This window comes from Tachyglossus aculeatus, chromosome 1 (genome assembly GCF_015852505.1).
Source record: "Tachyglossus aculeatus isolate mTacAcu1 chromosome 1, mTacAcu1.pri, whole genome shotgun sequence".
Lineage (NCBI taxonomy): Eukaryota > Metazoa > Chordata > Mammalia > Monotremata > Tachyglossidae > Tachyglossus > Tachyglossus aculeatus.
The window spans coordinates 52,745,187-52,763,410 of NC_052066.1; the positions used below are offsets into that span (position 1 = coordinate 52,745,187).

The 18,224-nt window shown below is 41.9% G+C and overlaps 1 protein-coding gene across 1 annotated transcript in view; it reads right to left on the minus strand.

Moving 5' to 3' along the window:
• USP13 (ubiquitin specific peptidase 13) overlaps window positions 1-18,224 on the minus strand; it is a 174,171-nt gene that overhangs the window by 16,486 nt on the left and 139,461 nt on the right. Inside the window, exons 14-18 of the mRNA XM_038744085.1 lie at window positions 13,284-13,372; window positions 10,540-10,662; window positions 9,349-9,375; window positions 6,875-7,018; window positions 825-991 (exon numbers count right to left, since the gene is read on the minus strand). Of these exons, the coding sequence (XP_038600013.1) occupies window positions 825-991; window positions 6,875-7,018; window positions 9,349-9,375; window positions 10,540-10,662; window positions 13,284-13,372 (550 nt within the window). The remainder of the gene's footprint in view (window positions 1-824; window positions 992-6,874; window positions 7,019-9,348; window positions 9,376-10,539; window positions 10,663-13,283; window positions 13,373-18,224) is intronic.

Sequence of the window (18,224 nt, forward strand, 5' to 3'; positions counted from 1 at the left end):
AGCAGCATTCTCTCTTCAATCAATCAATCAATCAATCAATTAATCAATTGTATTCACTGTGCGCAGAGCACTGTATTAAGCACTTGGGAGAGTACAATATATAACAGAGTTGGTAAACATATTCCCTGCCCACAATGAGCTTACAGCCTAGAGAGGGAAACAGACATTAATATAAATGAATAAATAAATTACAGATGATAAAAAATGTGGATAAATAAATTACAGATATGATCGAAAATTATGGATATAATAAATAAATTTTGGTTAATAATAATATCCTTTCTCTCCCTGAGACATTTCAGATACTTATCCTGGAAGACGATCCTTCCTGGCTACCCTAAAGTCTCTTATTTTCAGAGCATTTCTGGAGTCAATATGCTCTTACTCCATTTCACTGGGATCACTCCCAGCTGGAAAAACACTGATGTGTGGACAAATTTAAACAAGTGGCTCAGAATCACAAGGCAAAGTACTGCACTTGGAATTTTTACCTGATATAATAATAATAATGGTATTTGTCAAGCGCATACTATGTGCCAAGCACTGTTCTAAGCACTGGGGTAGATACAAGGTAATCAGGTTGTCCCACGTGGGGCTCACAGTCTTAATTCCCATTTTACAAATGAGGTAACAGGCACAGAGAAGTTAAGTGGCTTGCCTAAGGTCACACAGCAGAATCAGGTTGTCACACATGGGGCTCACAGTCTTAATCCCCATTTTACAGATGAGGTAATAGGCACAGAGAAGTTAAGTGGTTTGCCTAACATCACACAGCAGGAAAATGGCAGAGCCAGGAAAACCAGTGAATAGCCCAAAACACTCACAGTTGCCCTTAACGCCCGAATCGCCTGGTTTCTCTGGAAACCCATGGACATGATGATGGCTACAATTTCCTCAGGAGGTTGATTATCCAGTCCAATTGCATCAAAGCTGGCTGCCCCAACAGAGGTGCCTCCTCCCAAACCAGACGACACCAATGGTTCAGCAAAATCTAGGGCAGATGAACATAAACTCAAAATTACAGGTCAGGCAAATAAAACTGTGCCATATTTGGGGCGTCAGAGAGAGAAACAGGGCTTGAGTCTCTGGTTTTCTATCCTGTTAAAGTTCTTCCCTGCCCTACGTGTTAAATATTTCAGGGGCCTTATCAACACCTACACAGGGAAAGAAGAAAAAATAGACACACAAATACGCAAAAAAAAAAGAATTAACAAATATATAACAATATATGCACAAACATTCTAAGGATAGCTGATGGAATTACCCGGTCAAAGAGGCATGGCTTAGTCACAGGATGTTTTTTGGGAGGTGAATTTTTAAAGTTGGGGGTGTATTTGGGGTAGATTTGAGAGAGGAGGGAATTCCATACGAAGGGAAAGAACTGTGCAATGTATCAGAGACGCTAGAGTTGGCAGGTTTGTTTGGGAGGAGTGAAGATGCAAACTGTGGCATGGTGGGAAAAGACAGCAGAGAGGTCAAAAGAGAAACTGATGGACAGCCATAAAAATGTTCATGAGTATCTGGTGGAGGCCTTCCCAGACTGAGCCCCCTCCTTCCCCTCCTCCTCCTCCCCCTCTCCACCCCCCCCACCTTACCTCCTTCCCTTCCCCACAGCACCTGTATATATGTATATATGTTTGTACGTATTACTCTATTTATTTATTTATTTTATTTGCACATATCTATTCTATTTATTTTATTTTGTTAATATGTTTTGTTTTGTTCTCTGTCTCCCCCTTCTAGACTGTGAGCCCACTGTTGCGTAGGGACCGTCTCTATATGTTGCCAACTTGTACTTCCCAGGCACTTAGTTTACTGCTCTGCACACACTAAGCGCTCAATATATATATATATATATATATTATATTATATATATTTACAATATATATATATAATATATATATATAATTCTATTTACTTCTTTTTTCTTTTTTTTTTACTTATTTCCTTTTTACTTGAATTTACTTCTTTTAGACTGTGAGCCCATTGTTGGGTAGGGACTGTCTCTATATGTTGCCAACTTGTACTTCCCAAGCGCTTAGTACACTGCTCTGCAGACAGTAAGCACTCAATAAATACGATTGATTGATTGATTGATTCTATTGATGCTATTGAAGCCTGTTTACTTGTTTTGATGTCTGTTTCTCCCCGTCTAGACTGTGAGTCCATTGTGGGAAGGGATTGTCTCTCTTTGTTCCTGAACTGTTCTTTCCAAGCGCTTAGTACAGTGCTCTGCACTCAGTAAGCACTCAATAAATATGACTGAATGAAAGTCCAACCAAAAATCAATCCACCAATCAATCAAAGATATTTATTTTGCAGAGCACTCTATTAACCACTTGGGAGAGTTCAATACAACAGAGTTGATAAGACACTTTCGCTGCCCACAAGGAGATTACAATCTATTCGTGGAAAGAGCTCAGGCTTTGGAGTCAGAGGTCATGGGTTCAAATCCCGGCTCCACCACTTGTCAGCTGTGTGACTTTGGGCAAGTCACTTCACTTCTCTGGGACTCAGTTACCGCATCTGTAAAATGGGGATTAAGACCGTGAGTCCCCCTACCATGGGACAACCTGATCACCTTCTAACCTCTCCAGCGCTTAGTACAGTGCTTTGCACATAGTAAGTGCTTAATAAATGCCATTGTCATTATTATCGTTATTATTATTGAGTGTGTGCTGTGTACAGAGCACTGTACTAAGCACTTGGGAAAGTAAAATATAGCAAGAATGAGAGACAATCCCTGCCCACAAAGAGATCATAGTCTAGAGGGGGGAGGACAGGCATCAGTACAAATAAACAGACATTGATATAAATAAATAAAATGACAGATATATACATAAGTGCTGTGCCTGGGGGGGAGGGAGCAGGAGGAGCAAGTAAGAGCAATGCAGAAGGGAGTGGGAGATGAGGAAAAGTGGGGCTTTGTCTGGGAAGGCTCCTGGAGGAGATGTGCCTTCAGTAAGGCTTTGAAGGAGGGGAGAGTAATCATTTTTAGACTGTGAGCCCACTGTTGGGTAGGGACTGTCTCTATATGTTGCCAATTTGTACTTCCCAAGCGCTTAGTACAGTGCTCTGCACACAGTAAGCGCTCAATAAATACGATTGATGATGATGATCCGGCAGGTTTGAGGAGGGAGGGCGTTCCAGGCCAAAGGTAGGACGTGAGCCAGGGGTCGGCGGCGAGACAGGAGAGATTAAGGCACAGTGAGAAGGTTAGTGCCAGAGGAGTGAGGTGTCCGGGCTGGGTTGTAGAAGGAGAGAAGCAAGGTGAGGTAGGAGGGGGTGAGGTGATGAAGTGCTTTAAAGCCAATGGTGAGGAGGTTTTGTTCGATACAGAGGTGGACAGGCAGCCACTGGATATCGTTGAGGAGAGGAGTGACATGCCAAGAATGTTTCTGTAGAAAGAAAATCCAGGCAGCAGAATGAACAGGTGGGGATACAAACAGTCAGATGAATTATGAATTATGCACATAAGTCCTTTGGGGCTGAGGGTGGGGTGGGTATAAAGTAGAAGGGACAGCGAGTAAGGGGAATGAGGGATTAGTGGGGTAAGGCCTGTTGGAGGAGATGTGACTTTAATAAGACCTTGAAGGCAGGGAGAGTGATAATCTGTGATGGTACTGTGGTGAGCCTGCAGCAAGCTGTTTTACTATTCATTCATTCATTCATTCAATCGTATGTACTGAGCGCTTACTGTGTGCAGAGCACCGTACTAAGCGCTTGGGAAGTACAAGTCGGTACTTGTACTTGTATTCAAGGCTCAGTTCTAGGTCCCCTTCTATTCTCCACTCCACTCCATAGCGACTGTTTGTGATCCCGTGAACAAGAATGAAGAAGAAGAATTTGCGAAAGTACTGAGGTTCTCTACTTCAGGGCAGGTCGTTGTCGGCCTATGGGGCATGGGGCATGGAGGGAGGGGTGGCCTTCTCTCCCTGCTGTACCCAGTAACGGGCCTGGACCAATCAACAACAGCCACATAGGGCCATTGCCATGACCCCTAGGGCAGATAAAAGGTGGGTGCTTTGAATCGCAAGCCAGGGGGAAGGACGCTTGTGGCATCAGCAGTCTGCGTCGCCGGGATCTTCTCCCAACCTTCGGCCGCGGGATTGGCAGAACAGACTCCAGCACACTGGTACTGGACCCTTGGTGGAGTGGAGTGAGTGAACGAGAGCATGTTGTGTTACTCTCCTGCACGTTGGTAGAAACTTAGTAAAAAAACTTGCCATGGTAACCTTGGCGGTTGATGGTGTGGCTTGACTCTATAAGTGTCACTGAGGCTACTCCAGTCCAGGAAAGTCCTGGTTGCTATGAGCCGGGGGCTCGTGACAGTTAGGAATGGGGAGGGAGTTTTAGGCCAGAGAGAAGGTGTGGGCAAGGATCATCATTGAGAAAGATGAGAGCGAGGTACAGTGAGTGGGTTGTAGAGGAGCAAAGCGAGTGAGCTTGGCAACGTGGCTCACTGGAAAGAGCACGGGCTTTGGAGTCAGAGCTCATGGGTTCAAATCCCAGCTCCGCCAATTGTCAGCTGGGTGACTTTGGGCAAGTCACTTAACTTCTCTGGGCCTCAGTTACCTCATCTGTAAAAGGCTAGGCGACTTGAAGGAACAGGAGTGACCGCCAACTCCCTGCATCCCGGGGTTGCCAATACTGACCTGGGAAGGCACACGGGAATGCACAACTCGATGTTTTCCAGCGCCGTTCTAGGTAAGGGGGGCATGGGGCCCTTTGTAATAATAATAATACCCCCATCTTACCTCCTTCCCTTCCCCACAGCACCTGTATATATGTATATATGTTTGTGCATATTTATTACTCTATTTATTTTACTTGTACCTATCTATTCTATTTATTTTATTTTGTTAGTATGTATATATGTTTGTGCATATTTATTACTCTATTTATTTATTTTACTTGTACATATCTATTCTATTTATTTTATTTTGTTAGTATGTTTGGTTTTGTTCTCTGTCTCCCCCTTCTAGACTGTGAGCCCACTGTTGGGTAGGGACTGTCTCTATATGTTGCCAACTTGGACTTCCCAAGCGCTTAGTACAGTGCTCTGCACATAGTAAGTGCTCAATAAATACGATTGATGATGATGATGATAAAATGGGGATGAAGACTGTGAGCCCCCTCTTGGGACAGCCTGATCACCTTGTAACCTCCCCAGCGCTTAGAACCGTGCTTTGCACATAGTAAGCACTTAATAAACATCTTATGATGGGGGAAGCTGATTGAGTGCCGTAAATGTGGACTGAATTTTTTTATGGAAAAATGATACAGGCAGCAGAGTGAAGTAAGGACAAGAGTGGGTAGAGATAGGAGGCAGGGAAGTCATTGTAGAGGTTAATTCAGTAGGCAACGTGGGCTAAGTGCTTGGATCAGTGGAGTAGCGCCATGGATGGAGAGAAAAGGGGGCATTTCAGCAATGTTGTGAAGTTAAAATCGACAGAATTTGGTGACAGATATTTGGGCTGAATGAGAAAGGTGTTCAGGTTGAATCAGAAAGATGAGCTGAGGAAATGCCAAGGTACAGGCGTGTGATGCAGGAGGGATAGTGGTGTTGTTTACAGAGGTGGGAAAGGGGAGGAGAGGGTTTGACAGGAAGCAACAAGAGTTTGAACCAGAGCAATGGCCAAAATGTTGGGGAGGAATGAGCAACAGATCACTCAGTCAATGGTACTGGAATGCTTATTGTGTGCAGAGCAATCAGTCAATCCATCCATCAGTGGAATTTATTATTGAGTGCTTACCTTGGGCAGACCCCCATACTAAGCACTTGGGAAAGTACAATACAACAGAGCTGGTACATGATGCCTGCTCCCAGGGACCATAGGGTCTATTTGGGGAGACAGGCATTAAAGTAGATTAGGGATTGGGGAAACATTCATTCAATCGTATTTATTAAGTGCTTACTGTGTGCAGGGCACTTTACTAAGTACGGTATGACAATATTCTCATATCGTATATGAATATATATTATAGAACCTAATATAATAATATCATTATTATAGAATGTTATAAGATTATAAGAATACCCTACGTATTGTGGGACTGAGGTGAGTATCACAATGCTTAAGGGGTACACAGTCAAGTTCATAGTTGAATTAGATGGAAGGGGGGTAGGGGAAATAAAGAGCTTAGTTAGGGAAGGCCTTTTTGAGGAGGAGTAATTTTAAAAGGGTTATAATAGTAGGAAGAGTGGTGGATTCTGGGATATGAAGACAGGGGGGAGCTACTGCTTTGAGGGAAGAGAAGATGATAGGAAAAGAACCAGGAGAGAGTCATGTCAATAAAGCTAAAGATAGGTTGTCAAAAGCAGTCAAGAGATGAAGATTAGGAGCATGATCCATTAGACTTTGCCAAAAGGAGTTTCCTGGGGACACCTCCTTAGAAGTGGACTCAGTAGAATAAAGGGAGGGAATATTTATTGAGCACTTACTGTGTGCAGAGCACTATAAGGAGAGCAGCCTTCTCCTTAGAAGGATGAGGAGAGAGTTGTTGAGAGCAGAAGGTGTATACACAATTTTCAAGGAATTTGGAACAAAAAGAGAAGAGCTTAAGTACAATGAAACTAGAGGGTGTTGTGAAATCCAGAGAAGATTTTCGTAGGTTTGAGGGAGACTTGAGTATGTTTCATAGCAGGAGGAAAGGAGCCAGAAGACAGTGAGAAGTTGAACGTGGATGTAAGGGTGGACGGAGAAAGGAACAAGTGCTTTTAAGGGTGAGAGAGAATAGGTCCATTAGAACAGGTCTCTCTGCCCCAAGAAAACAACTGTTATTTCAGGACAGCATGCTTTTAGGATGCAATATCTCTGCAACTGATCACAACGGGCTCTAATATTTTTCTAGGTCTTCCAATCATACATACCGGGTTCTTCCATATGAGCAATGATCCAGTTGAAGGCCACTTCAGCACCCATGTTTCCTGTGTAGTATACAGCCTTCCGACATGCTTCCAGGGGGAAACCCATCTCAGCCAGCTGCATTACAGAAGACTCGTCGATGTCTGGAGCTGTTAGATGTAGCATGAGGAATTAAATCCATCCACTATAATGTCTACCAACACGCCACCAACAAATCACCTCAAAAAAGAAATCCAACCATTCTTCGGCAACTGTAGTCTCTGAATACTCACATGCTGCTACCTGCCTCTAGACTGTAAACTCAATCTGGGCAGGGAAAATTCTACCGATTCTGTTATATTATTGTATTCTACTCTCCCAAGCATTTAGTACAGTGCTCTGCACACAGTAAGTGCTCATAAATATGACTGATTGGATCAGCAAGGTAAACCATCTTACAACTTCTGCAGGAGCTTGGAATTGGAGGGGGAAACATCCCCGCAGGTGAAGAGACTGCATTCATACTTTTATAGAAGACTAGAAAGGATCCTTAAACAGAGCTGTCCAAATATAAATTATTTAGCCACGGGGCAAACAAAGTCTCAAAACGTTGGATGTGATTGTTTACTGCGTTTGTTTTTGAAGAAAGATATGGAAACTTGGACGAGTTTTCAGTTATAATAAAAACCTAGGTTATTATTTAGTGGGATGATTTTTCTCTTTTCTGAAAAGCATGCTGAACTCTCACTGATCAGTAACACAATTGGAATCCTCTCTGAAACAAATGTTCCTCCTACACCCATGTGTCCTGATGAGTCTACTCTGCTTGTGGAGAGTAATTGCTTCAAATTGCATGTTGCCTCAATCAATTGTCTCCTTTATGGATGCCATCAGACTTGAAGATGCCAATCCCAGAAGAATTTAGGAAACAAAGCCCTAGGTTTGACATGTAAGGTACTTGAGCATTGAAGATATTCTGCCACCAGTACATTAAAAGAGCAGGAAGAATACACTGTGAGCCCGTTGTGGACAGGGATTGTCTCTGTTGCTGAATTGTACTTCCCAAGCGTTTGGTATAGTGCTCTGCATAAAGTGCTCAATAAAAACGCTTGAATGAATGAATGGATGGATGAATGCAATCTCTTCTGCTGTAAGAGTTACTATACGCCTTTCTGATAAAATCTAAGAGTCAGGATAATAATGATGGCATTTATTAAGCACTTACTATGTGCAAAGCACTGTTCTAAGCACTGGGGAGGTTACAAGGTGATCAGGTTGTCCTACGGGGGGCTCACAGTCTTAATCCCCATTTTCCAGATGAGGGAACTGAGGCCCAAAGTCACATAGCTGACAATTAGAGGAGCAGAATTTGAACCCATGACCTCTGACTCCAAAGCCCGGGCTCTTTCCATTGAGCCACACTGCTTCTCAGAAGATCAAACACTCCGGTCTTTCTTTGGGTTTTAGTAAATTCAAAAACATCATAAAATCATTTACCAAGCTAAAAGACATAAGTGTATTTGGTCTAGGGTGGTATCGTGCAAGGTCAAATTGCACAGTCAATTTAGCTGAATTGTTTAACACCCATCAGTAAAAATTAATCACAGTGAGAGGGGTTATGAGGTGATTTGGAACAAGATAATCAAAAACTGATCATTAAGAGTATCCCAGGGCCCAAGTTCACACCTTGGTAGTAAATTAGGCACTTTGGAAGAGCATTTCAGATTATGGCACTAAGAGACCTTTAACTGTATTACACCAATGTCTGCACCCATGCTAGACAAAAGGAAGGTACTTCAAGAGCTCCAGCAACTGAAATAGTTATTGCTCTTCTTAAATACACCACCAAGTAATGACCTTGAAAATGTTTGGGTCCAATATGAATAACAGATCCTATTTCTGAAAGTGAGGCAGTAAGAGAGAACCCAGACTTTTGTCCTGTATTTTTCTCCTCTAATAAGCTGAAACTTTCCCACCCAAATACAGAAAGGATGAAATTATTTGCTGAACAAATTTTCTCAAATGAATTTCTAAAATAAATTCAATCATATTTATTCAATAGCATTTATGGAGTGCTTACTGTGTGCAGAGCACTGTACTAAATGCTTGGGAGAGTACAATATAGCAATAAACAGACACTTTCCCTGCCCACAACAAGCTTACAGTCTAGCGGACACTACAAAAAATGTGATTAATCTGCATAGGTGTCTATCAAGTTTCGGACTCAAATGAATTAGGAAAGTCCTTCGATTTCTGAAAATTGGCAGTTACCGAAAGGAGCCATCTCTATTCACGTTGCTGAAATGGCTATCTACCATTGGTTTAGATTTGTTGATAACTAATCATGGAAACAAGAAATGCTACTACAAACTCACAAAAAGACAAAATAAAGCTGCTTGCACATAGCTACAGAGAGATTACCGAGTTACTGAACTATCACAGACAATTTTTTTAACTACCAAAATATCAAGACGTATAAAAAAAAAAAGGCGATACATACGCTCCATGAAATGGTTCGTCAAGCGATCTAGAAATTAAGGAGAGGGAGAGGAGAGAAAGGGCAGAAAATGAAACCAAAAGATGCTTTAGAAACACTGGTGAAAGAAAAAAGGTCAATTTGGACACCAGTCCCCCTAGCTTTTATATTGTTCGCTTCACTTCAAGCATTAACAAAAACTGTTCCAGCAATAATTCATAAAGGTGCGGCAGGCGTTATGTGAGAATAACAAAATTCAGGGTAGTTAGACCAAGGGAATCATAACCTCCCCAGCGCTTAGAACAGTGCTTTGCACATAGTAAGTGCTTAATAAATGCCATTATTATTATTATTCTCAGTTAATATCAGTAATGAACTAAATATTTTCACTCCCCGGAAAAATCAACCCAAGAAATAATTATAATAATAATAATGGCATTTGTTAAGCGCTTACTATGTGCAAAACACTGTTCTAAGCTCTGGGGAGGTTACAAGGTGATCAGGTTGTCCCATGTGGGGCTCACAGTCTTAATCTCCATTTTACAGATGAGGTAACCGAGGCACAGAGAAGCTAAGTGACTTGCCCAAAGTCACACAGCTGACAAGCCGCGGAGCCGGGATTAGAACCCATGACCTCTGACTCCCAAGCCCGGGCTCTTTCCACTGAGCCACGCTGCTTTATCTTATTGCATCAGAGCAGCTGCCTCTCCAGTCCATTATTCTTACCCAGCAGTGACACCAATGAAATGCTAAATAATGGTGTGATAGTAACTCTCCTTAACGTACATACCTAATTTTTTAATAACACTTCATGAACTTATTTAAACCCTATTAAATCATGGCATGGAGTGTCTTTTAACTTCTGTACACACTGTCCATGAAAATGCAGTTGCAGTGCCTTGTTATTTAGGGAAAGGCATACCCTTGTGCCACTAGGATACGTACTTGAATTGTTTTTGCTACAGAGTGATGGTTTACTCTAAGCCATCCACACACTCTCCCCCAGCGGCACCCAGAACTGTACTGAATCAACATTATGAAATTCTGGTTTAAGTACAGTAGTGCCATGTGATTCAATTTTGCTTTAATTACTCTCATCGACTTATAGGAGAAAGTATCTTTCCCAATTTTTTGTTTCACTCTTAGATTTGAACTGGCTATTCTGGAAGAGGAAGGTGGGGCCATAAGGAAAGTCTTCCTGGTACAGGGAGATACCTTTGGGGTCATCGGGAATGACAATAGGAGGGGCAATGTCTGGAAGCTCCTCCTCTCCCGGCTGCAGTCCCGTTGCTCGGAGATGATTGATATCAAGTAGATCCGGCATATCAATAGACACATCTGCAAGAGGAGAAAAGGTGACATTCATTCAAGCACTCTAAAAGAGCCTCCATTCGATTCGGCAAGACATGAGAGGGGCTTAACAAACACAGCATTAGCTCAACATGCTTACAGTTAATCAAACTAAACGTTTCTATCTACTACTAATAATAATTGTGCTATTTGTTAACCACTTACTATGTGCCGAGCACTGGAGTAGACATGAGATAATGTCTCACAGGGGGCTCAGTCTTGATCTCCATTTTACAAATGAGGGAACTAAGGCTCAGAAAATAATAGTAATAATAATAATAATTATGACACTTGTTAAGTGCTTTCTAAGTGCCAAGCACTGGGGTAGATACAACTTAATCTGTTGGTTACAGTCCCTGTCCCACATGGGGCTCACAGTCTTAATCCCCATTTTCCAGATGAGGGAACTGAGGCCCAGAGAAGTGAAGTTACTTGCCTAAAGTCACATGGCAGACAAGGCAGATCTGGGATTAGGTCCTTCTGACCCCAGGTCTGGGCTCTAACCACTACTCTGTGCTGCTTCCCCAGCGTGGCCCAGTAGCTGGTTTATTAGAGGGTGTCAGCTGTGTGACTTAGGGCAAGTCACTTAACTTCTCTGTGCCTCAGTTACCTCATCTGTAAAATGGGGATTAAGACTGTGAGCCCCATGTGGGACGACCTGATCACCTTGTATCCCCCTAGCACTTAGAACATTGCTTTGCACATAGTAAGCGCTTAACAAATACCATAATAATAATAATAATTATTATTATAATAATCAGATCTCACATGGGGCTCACAGTCTAAGGAGAAGGGAGATCAGGTATTGAATCCCCATTTTGCAGATGAGGGAACTGAGGCACAGAGAACTTATATGACTTGCCCAAAGTCGCACAGCTGACAAGTGGCAGAGCCAGAATTAGAACCCAGTTGCTCTGACTCCCAAATCCATGCTCTTCCCACTGGGCTAAGCTGCTTCTCAAGGAAGCAGTGGGGAAGGGATTTCGGTTCCCCAGTTCAGCTACCTGAACCTCCACCTTCAGTACTGACTGGCGTTCTGGGACAGATATGAAAGCAGTATTTAATTACAGAGGCAAGGTTTGACACCTTGTAAGACTCAATCCCTTCCTAAATCAGGATGCTTTATCGTTTCATGATTCTCTCAAGGATAAATAACAGGACTTGAAAGATGTTTCATGATGAACTCTTAATTGCTGGGATTTGGAAATGTTATCTGCCATTTTCCTAACTAGCTCCGATATCATTGCAGATAGCTGTCGAATGCCATAGTAGCAATCAATTTCCAGAATGACTATCAAGTCTATTTTACAAATCAGCCCTAAAGATATGCCTTAAAAAAAACTGAAAAGGACTGCAGACATTCAAGAAACATACATTTTAGAATATTTGGTTTAAAATTGTAATTACTCTGACATTTCTAACAAATAAATAACCAGAAGTACTATACTTAAAAATTATATTTAAGATAAGGGACATAACTGCTGATTTCAAGCAACAGTTACATCCTCAGTTCAAGTGAAGGCAAATACCATATATAAGTATTCAGTCTTTGATTTGTCCCCAACCCTTGGTTTCTTCCAAAGTAGTATAACTACCTGGTGGCCCACTTGCAAAAGAGGTATAGCTAGCTACTTGTTCAGAGAAAATGTAGTTTACTTGTGGAGATGCCAGGCAGGTTCTCTTGAGCTTGGGGCATAATCCTTCTTAAGCTTCCTGAGCTCCTAACAGCAGCACTTCAGAGTTCTCAAAGACGTTTCCAAGTCAATTCAGAACAAATCCATACACCTGCTCAATTGTCATCCCAAAGGGAACACCCTAGAAAATCAAAGCTCCAGCTGTTTCCACTTCTTGAGGTAGTATGCCTCCTTATACATTGCCTCAACTGCTAACCTCTTAAATGGACCTTCAATTTAACACAAAGACTCCTGGCTTAACTTGAAAATGAGGAAGCATGTGTGACATATCTAGGCCACCTATGTCATCTAGTTTTACTAATAATAATAATGATTGAATTTCTTGAGCACTTATTATGTGCAAAGCACTGTTCTAAGCACAGGGGTGGATACAAGGTGATCAGGTTGTCCCATGGGGGGCTCACAGTCTTAATCCCCATTTTCCAGATGGGGTAACTGAGGCACAGAGAAGTTAAGTGACTTGCCCAAAGTCACACAGCTGACAAGCAGTGGAGCTGGGATTACTATCTTACTAGGACATTTTCTTTCAAACATAAACAGGCTTATCGTGAAGCCCACATTTCATTAGGACCTAATGTGGTAACGGAGGCACATCAGACTAAGCCTGCACATTAAACTAGGCTTGCCTCCCTCACACTGGGCCAGGGCAAGATGAGAGCATTGGCCAAGAGTTGCAAAATACCCTACTTTCAGTTTTGTAAATCAGTCATTCAAAAAACACATTAATGGAAAACGGTACCCAACACACACTTGGTTTAAAAAGGAAGACAAAACAATAATAGAAAGGGTGAAATGAGGCTGGTTTCTGCAGACTGAACAAAGTTCCTCCAGCCAATCGCACTCATGCCCTTCCACATGCCACAGTTTTAGAACAGCTGGTTGAGATTTCAAGCAAGAGCATGCAAATATACCTACCAAACTTTTTGGGTACCCAGTCAAGACCAAATGTGAACTTCTTTATCTGTACTACCAAGTATTCAGGGAATGAAGCAAAGCGAGATGTTCTGGGAAACACAAGTGGATTATATCAATGAAACAAGGCAACAGGAATCATGAACACACCATCTATGACACTCCCTAAACTTGCTTTGAGTCATATCCAGCAGAAATCAGTATATAAAAGAAGAAACAAAGGAAAACATACACACAACAAGCAGATGCTGCCATTCCTTCTGTGTCCTCCCACATTGATACCAACAGCAAGGCACAAGCAAATCCCTTGTGGCACAATTTCACTAAAATTCAGCTTTATTATGGGATTTTTAAAATGAGCGTTTGCATTTAGAATTTACCCGATGCCATACTTTCACAAACTGCTTTCAATTATATTAGTGATTCTTTGGTCCAATCTTTGTATCAGTTTTACAAATGCAGAGAGTTAGAGAATACAAAAGGTAAAGCTATCTTTCTAATTCCAGGTCAAACACAAAGGATGAAACGATCATCCAACCCCCTTACAGGAATATGAAATTAGTCCCAAGTGCGTAGTACAGTGCTCTGCACACAGTAAGCACTCAATAAATGCAACTGATTGATTGAAGTACCTAAAATTTCTTATACTCAAGTTTTATGGTCAGAATCAGCTCATCTGGTGATTGTTCTGAGTTCTCCAGTGACACACAGTAATGGTGGTATTTGTTAAGGACTTTCTATGTGCTCAATAATTCATTCTTTCATTCAGTCGTATTTATTGAGCACTTACAGTGTGCAGAGCACTGTACGAAGCGATTGGGAAGTACAAGTTGGCAACATATGGAGACGGTCCCTACCCAACAATGGGCTCACAGTCTAGAAGATGTATTAAGCGCTGGGCTAGATACATGATAATCTCAGGTTGGGCCAATTGACAGAGCCCTGTGTTGAATTCTAGTACCAATCAGTTACAGGACCAACTGAAGTATGAACTGTGCAAATAAACAAGTCTTTAAACGTCTTTGTACCTTAGCTTCTCCATCTGTAAAATGGGTATGGTGTTACCTGACCCTACTTACCTATCTACCCCATCTACCCTTTGCTGCCCAGGACAGCACTTATAGCCTATGTTCTCCTGGTCACAGAGGAGAGAAGCAACCTCACAATATCTGGGTGTTTGTAATAGTAATGCTAATATGCAGTTCTTTCTACTTGCTCCAGGAGAGCTTTTTTCCTGTAAAACAATTGGCTCAGGAGAAATTCTACTTCTAACTTCCAGGGCAGTGATAAAGAACACACAAGATGCTCAGAAGGATGTCAAGGACAGGAAAGTGAATCTCAGGCCTCTGAAGATAAGTAGGATTAGGAGGGTTGGAAAGATATGCTCTGCCAACACCAAGCGACTTTTCAAAGCCTCCATTTTAGGGCTCAGTTTGGGTGCCTTGAGGACGAAGAATAGTGAGGAATCCTCCACAAGGCAATGCCTCACAGCCCAGAATCAAAAAATGATGGGGCCTTTTTAGTTTGAAAAAATCACTGTTTTTCCTATGACTCAAACATATTAACATAACATCATCCCTAGCCAGGATCTAGACATTACAAAAATAAGCATCCCCTCTACATGTGTTTAGCTACCTAGAGAAGCAGTCATAATCCTTGAGTGTTATATCTGTATGCTATGGAAACATACGTTTTGAAAACAAACATCACTTGGTCTCTTGGGAAAGACAGACAACATTCCATCTAGGGTAAGGAAGTGTTCATTAATATGAGAAAAACTACACTTTTGCACTGTGACTAGGAAGAATATATAGCAGAGCACAGTGGTCATCCCAAACCTGCACAAGCTCCCTTCCTCTACCAATTCTCACTGCTATTAAAAAGAGTAATTTCTCAAATTCTCCCCAGCATAATGCTGAGGGACCACAGAGAACTTTGAAAGAGCATTTCCTAGTCAAGGTGATATGGTGCCAACTTGTACTTCCCAAGCGCTTAGTACAGTGCTCTGCACACAGTAAGCGCTCAATAAATACGATTGATTGATTGATTGATGATTCTATAACCTTAGTTAGTACCCTCAAGAGGCTATGTGCAATTACATTTCCTACAATCTCAAAGGACTGGGAATATTAAGATCCTAGGATTGAAGCAACTTTCCAGCCAGATTCTCCTGGAAGTGCTAACTCATTGAGTTTTGAGGCTGGGAGAGCAGAACTATATTGCCAGGGTTCAGGAAAAATCATAACTACCTACATTCACAAATTGATAGGCAAAACAATTTTAACTTTTCATTCATTCATTCAATCATATTTATTGAGCGCTTACTGTGTGCAGAGCACTGTACCAAGCACTTGGGAAGTACAAGTCGGCAACCTATAGAGACGGTCCTTAAATGTGTCAAATGAAATGTAAAAGAAAATCAACAACTTAAGTATCCCACTGAATAGTGAGGCGAGATTTCCAAACCCAGACTGGCCCACCCCATATCTTTGAAAAACATGTTTATTATTCTCCTGCGCACAACGCCCACATGGGACAACCTGATTACCTTGTATCGACCCCAGCACTTAGAACAGTGCGTGGCACTAAGTCCTTAACAAATACCATCACCATCAACTTCAGATAGCATGCACTAAGCAATCTAAAAAATGACCAGATCACCAGTACTGAAATATATAACTGTGAAAAACAACTGCAACATAACCAAGTCATCGAGTGTGTCCATATAACAAATGACCGCTGCTCACTGTGCAGGGGTATCTATAGCAAATATAATCAAGGCAAAGGGAAAAAGAAAAAAGTCTGTCTTTCCAAGTCTAAAGGAATTTTTTTTTCCTCCTAAGGAATGTAACCCTTTTGATGATCCTCCCCCTTTCACGTCCTGAACCCCAATATGTCAAAAAGTATCTCCTTTTAGACTGTGAGCCCACTTTGGGTAGGGACTGTCTCTATATGTTGCCAACTTGTACTTCCCAAGCGCTTAGTACAGTGCTCTGCACACAGTAAGCGCTCAATAAATACGATTGATGATGATGATGATGATCTCCAACTGTCTAAAGATCATTAAATGGGGAAGTCTGCATTTCATTCCAGAATTTCACTTCTATTAGTCAGCGGGGTCTCCGTTGGCCAAAGTCTTCCGGAAACTACTCACACTATTAAGGTTTCTGAGCTCAGCCAAATTTCCTAGCTAGGATGATAAAAGCCCTGGAAGACCACTGAAGTAGTTTTTAATATGGATCCAGACCTCACCCTCTCAAAATGAAAAGTTTTTTAGAACTTCTCTGAAGAAATTTCTTTAGAAAGGCCAACATCCTGTAATATGTTGCAGAGTATTCAAAAGAGCTAAATCCTGAAGAGTTTGGGAGCCTCTTTGAGAAATCTGCTCAGGTTATATAGAAAGGTCTCATTCTCCCAAATGTGTTGGAGAAGGCCTATTCTAGAAAAACCTGGCCTCGGTCCTGGCAGACTAAGAACCACTGGTTTTCCTATCAGAAAAGACTTTTTATTCTGTTTCTCTGTTCGGAATCACTCACAAGTCCCAGCCATTTTCTTTTTGCAGTGCTTAGCCCCATCTAAGAGAAGCAGCATGGCTCAGTGGAAAGAGCCCAGGCATGGGAGTCAGAGGTCCTGGGTTCTAATCCCGGCTCCGCCACATGTTCGCTGTGTGACCTTGGGCAAGTCGCTTCACTTCCCTGAGCCTCAGATACCTCATCTGGAAAATGGGGATGAAGACTGTGAGCCCCCCGTGGGACAACCTGATCACCTTGTAACCTCCCCAGCGCTTAGAACAGTGCTTTGCCCATAGTAAGTGCTTAATAAACACCATTATTACTATTATCTGAAGGCCTCAGTGAATGCCACATGGGACAACCTGATCACTCTGTATTCCCCCCAGCACTTAGAACAAAGTGCTTAACAAATGCCATCATTATTATTATTATCTATGTGTGTGCTAAGGGCGCAGTTTCGTATCGGCCTCCACATCAACGCACAACGCAAATCTACACAGCCCAGTTTCCAACCCCTCAGATGAGAGAAAACCCCAACTTGATTAAATATGTTTTAATGAAAAATATTGTTCCAAGTCAGAAAGCATTATCCCCATTTGGTGGGGGTGATTTGACCCAGGATGAACTGTGAGTCGAGAAGTAACTGCAGGAAGAGATTCATGACCCAGTGTTCTTTCTAGAAATAGATATTGGACCTATCTTTGGAAGAAAGGATAAATTTGTCCTTGTTCTAAAGTTACCTTTTCATTGTTTGCATTGCACCGTCAGCCTAACCTAGGGAGCCCAGAAGTATTCTCTCTCTTGGGCACACTACGTGATAGGGCATTGAGTGAGAAATGACCTATTGTACAAGCGCTTAGTACAGTGCTCCTCCAGGAGCTCCTTCAGTACCTCCTCCAGGAGGCCTTCCCAGACTGAGCCCCTTCTTTCCTCTCCCCCTCGTCCCCCTCTCCATCCCCCCGTCTTACCTCCTTCCCTTCCCCACAGCACCTGTATATATGTATATATGGTTGTACATATTTATTACTCTATTTATTTATTTATTTATTTATTTTACTTGTACATTTCTATCCTACTTATTTTATTTTGTTGGTATGTTTGGTTCTGTTCTCTGTCTCCCCCTTTTAGACTGTGAGCCCACTGTTGGGTAGGGACTGTCTCTATGTGATGCCAATTTGTACTTCCCAAGCGCTTAGTACAGTGCTCTGCACATAGTAAGCGCTCAATAAATACGATTGATTGATTGATTGATTGATTGCTCTGCACACAGTAACCACTCAATAAATACGATTGAATGAATATTGTAACTTGTGAAATGCAAAAGTGGTTTTTCTGAATTAAAAAAAAAAACTAAAGGACAAAGAAAGCCCAGGAAATTAATACTAAATGGAAATTTTGCCTACAGTCACCACATTGTCCTACAGTGAATTTA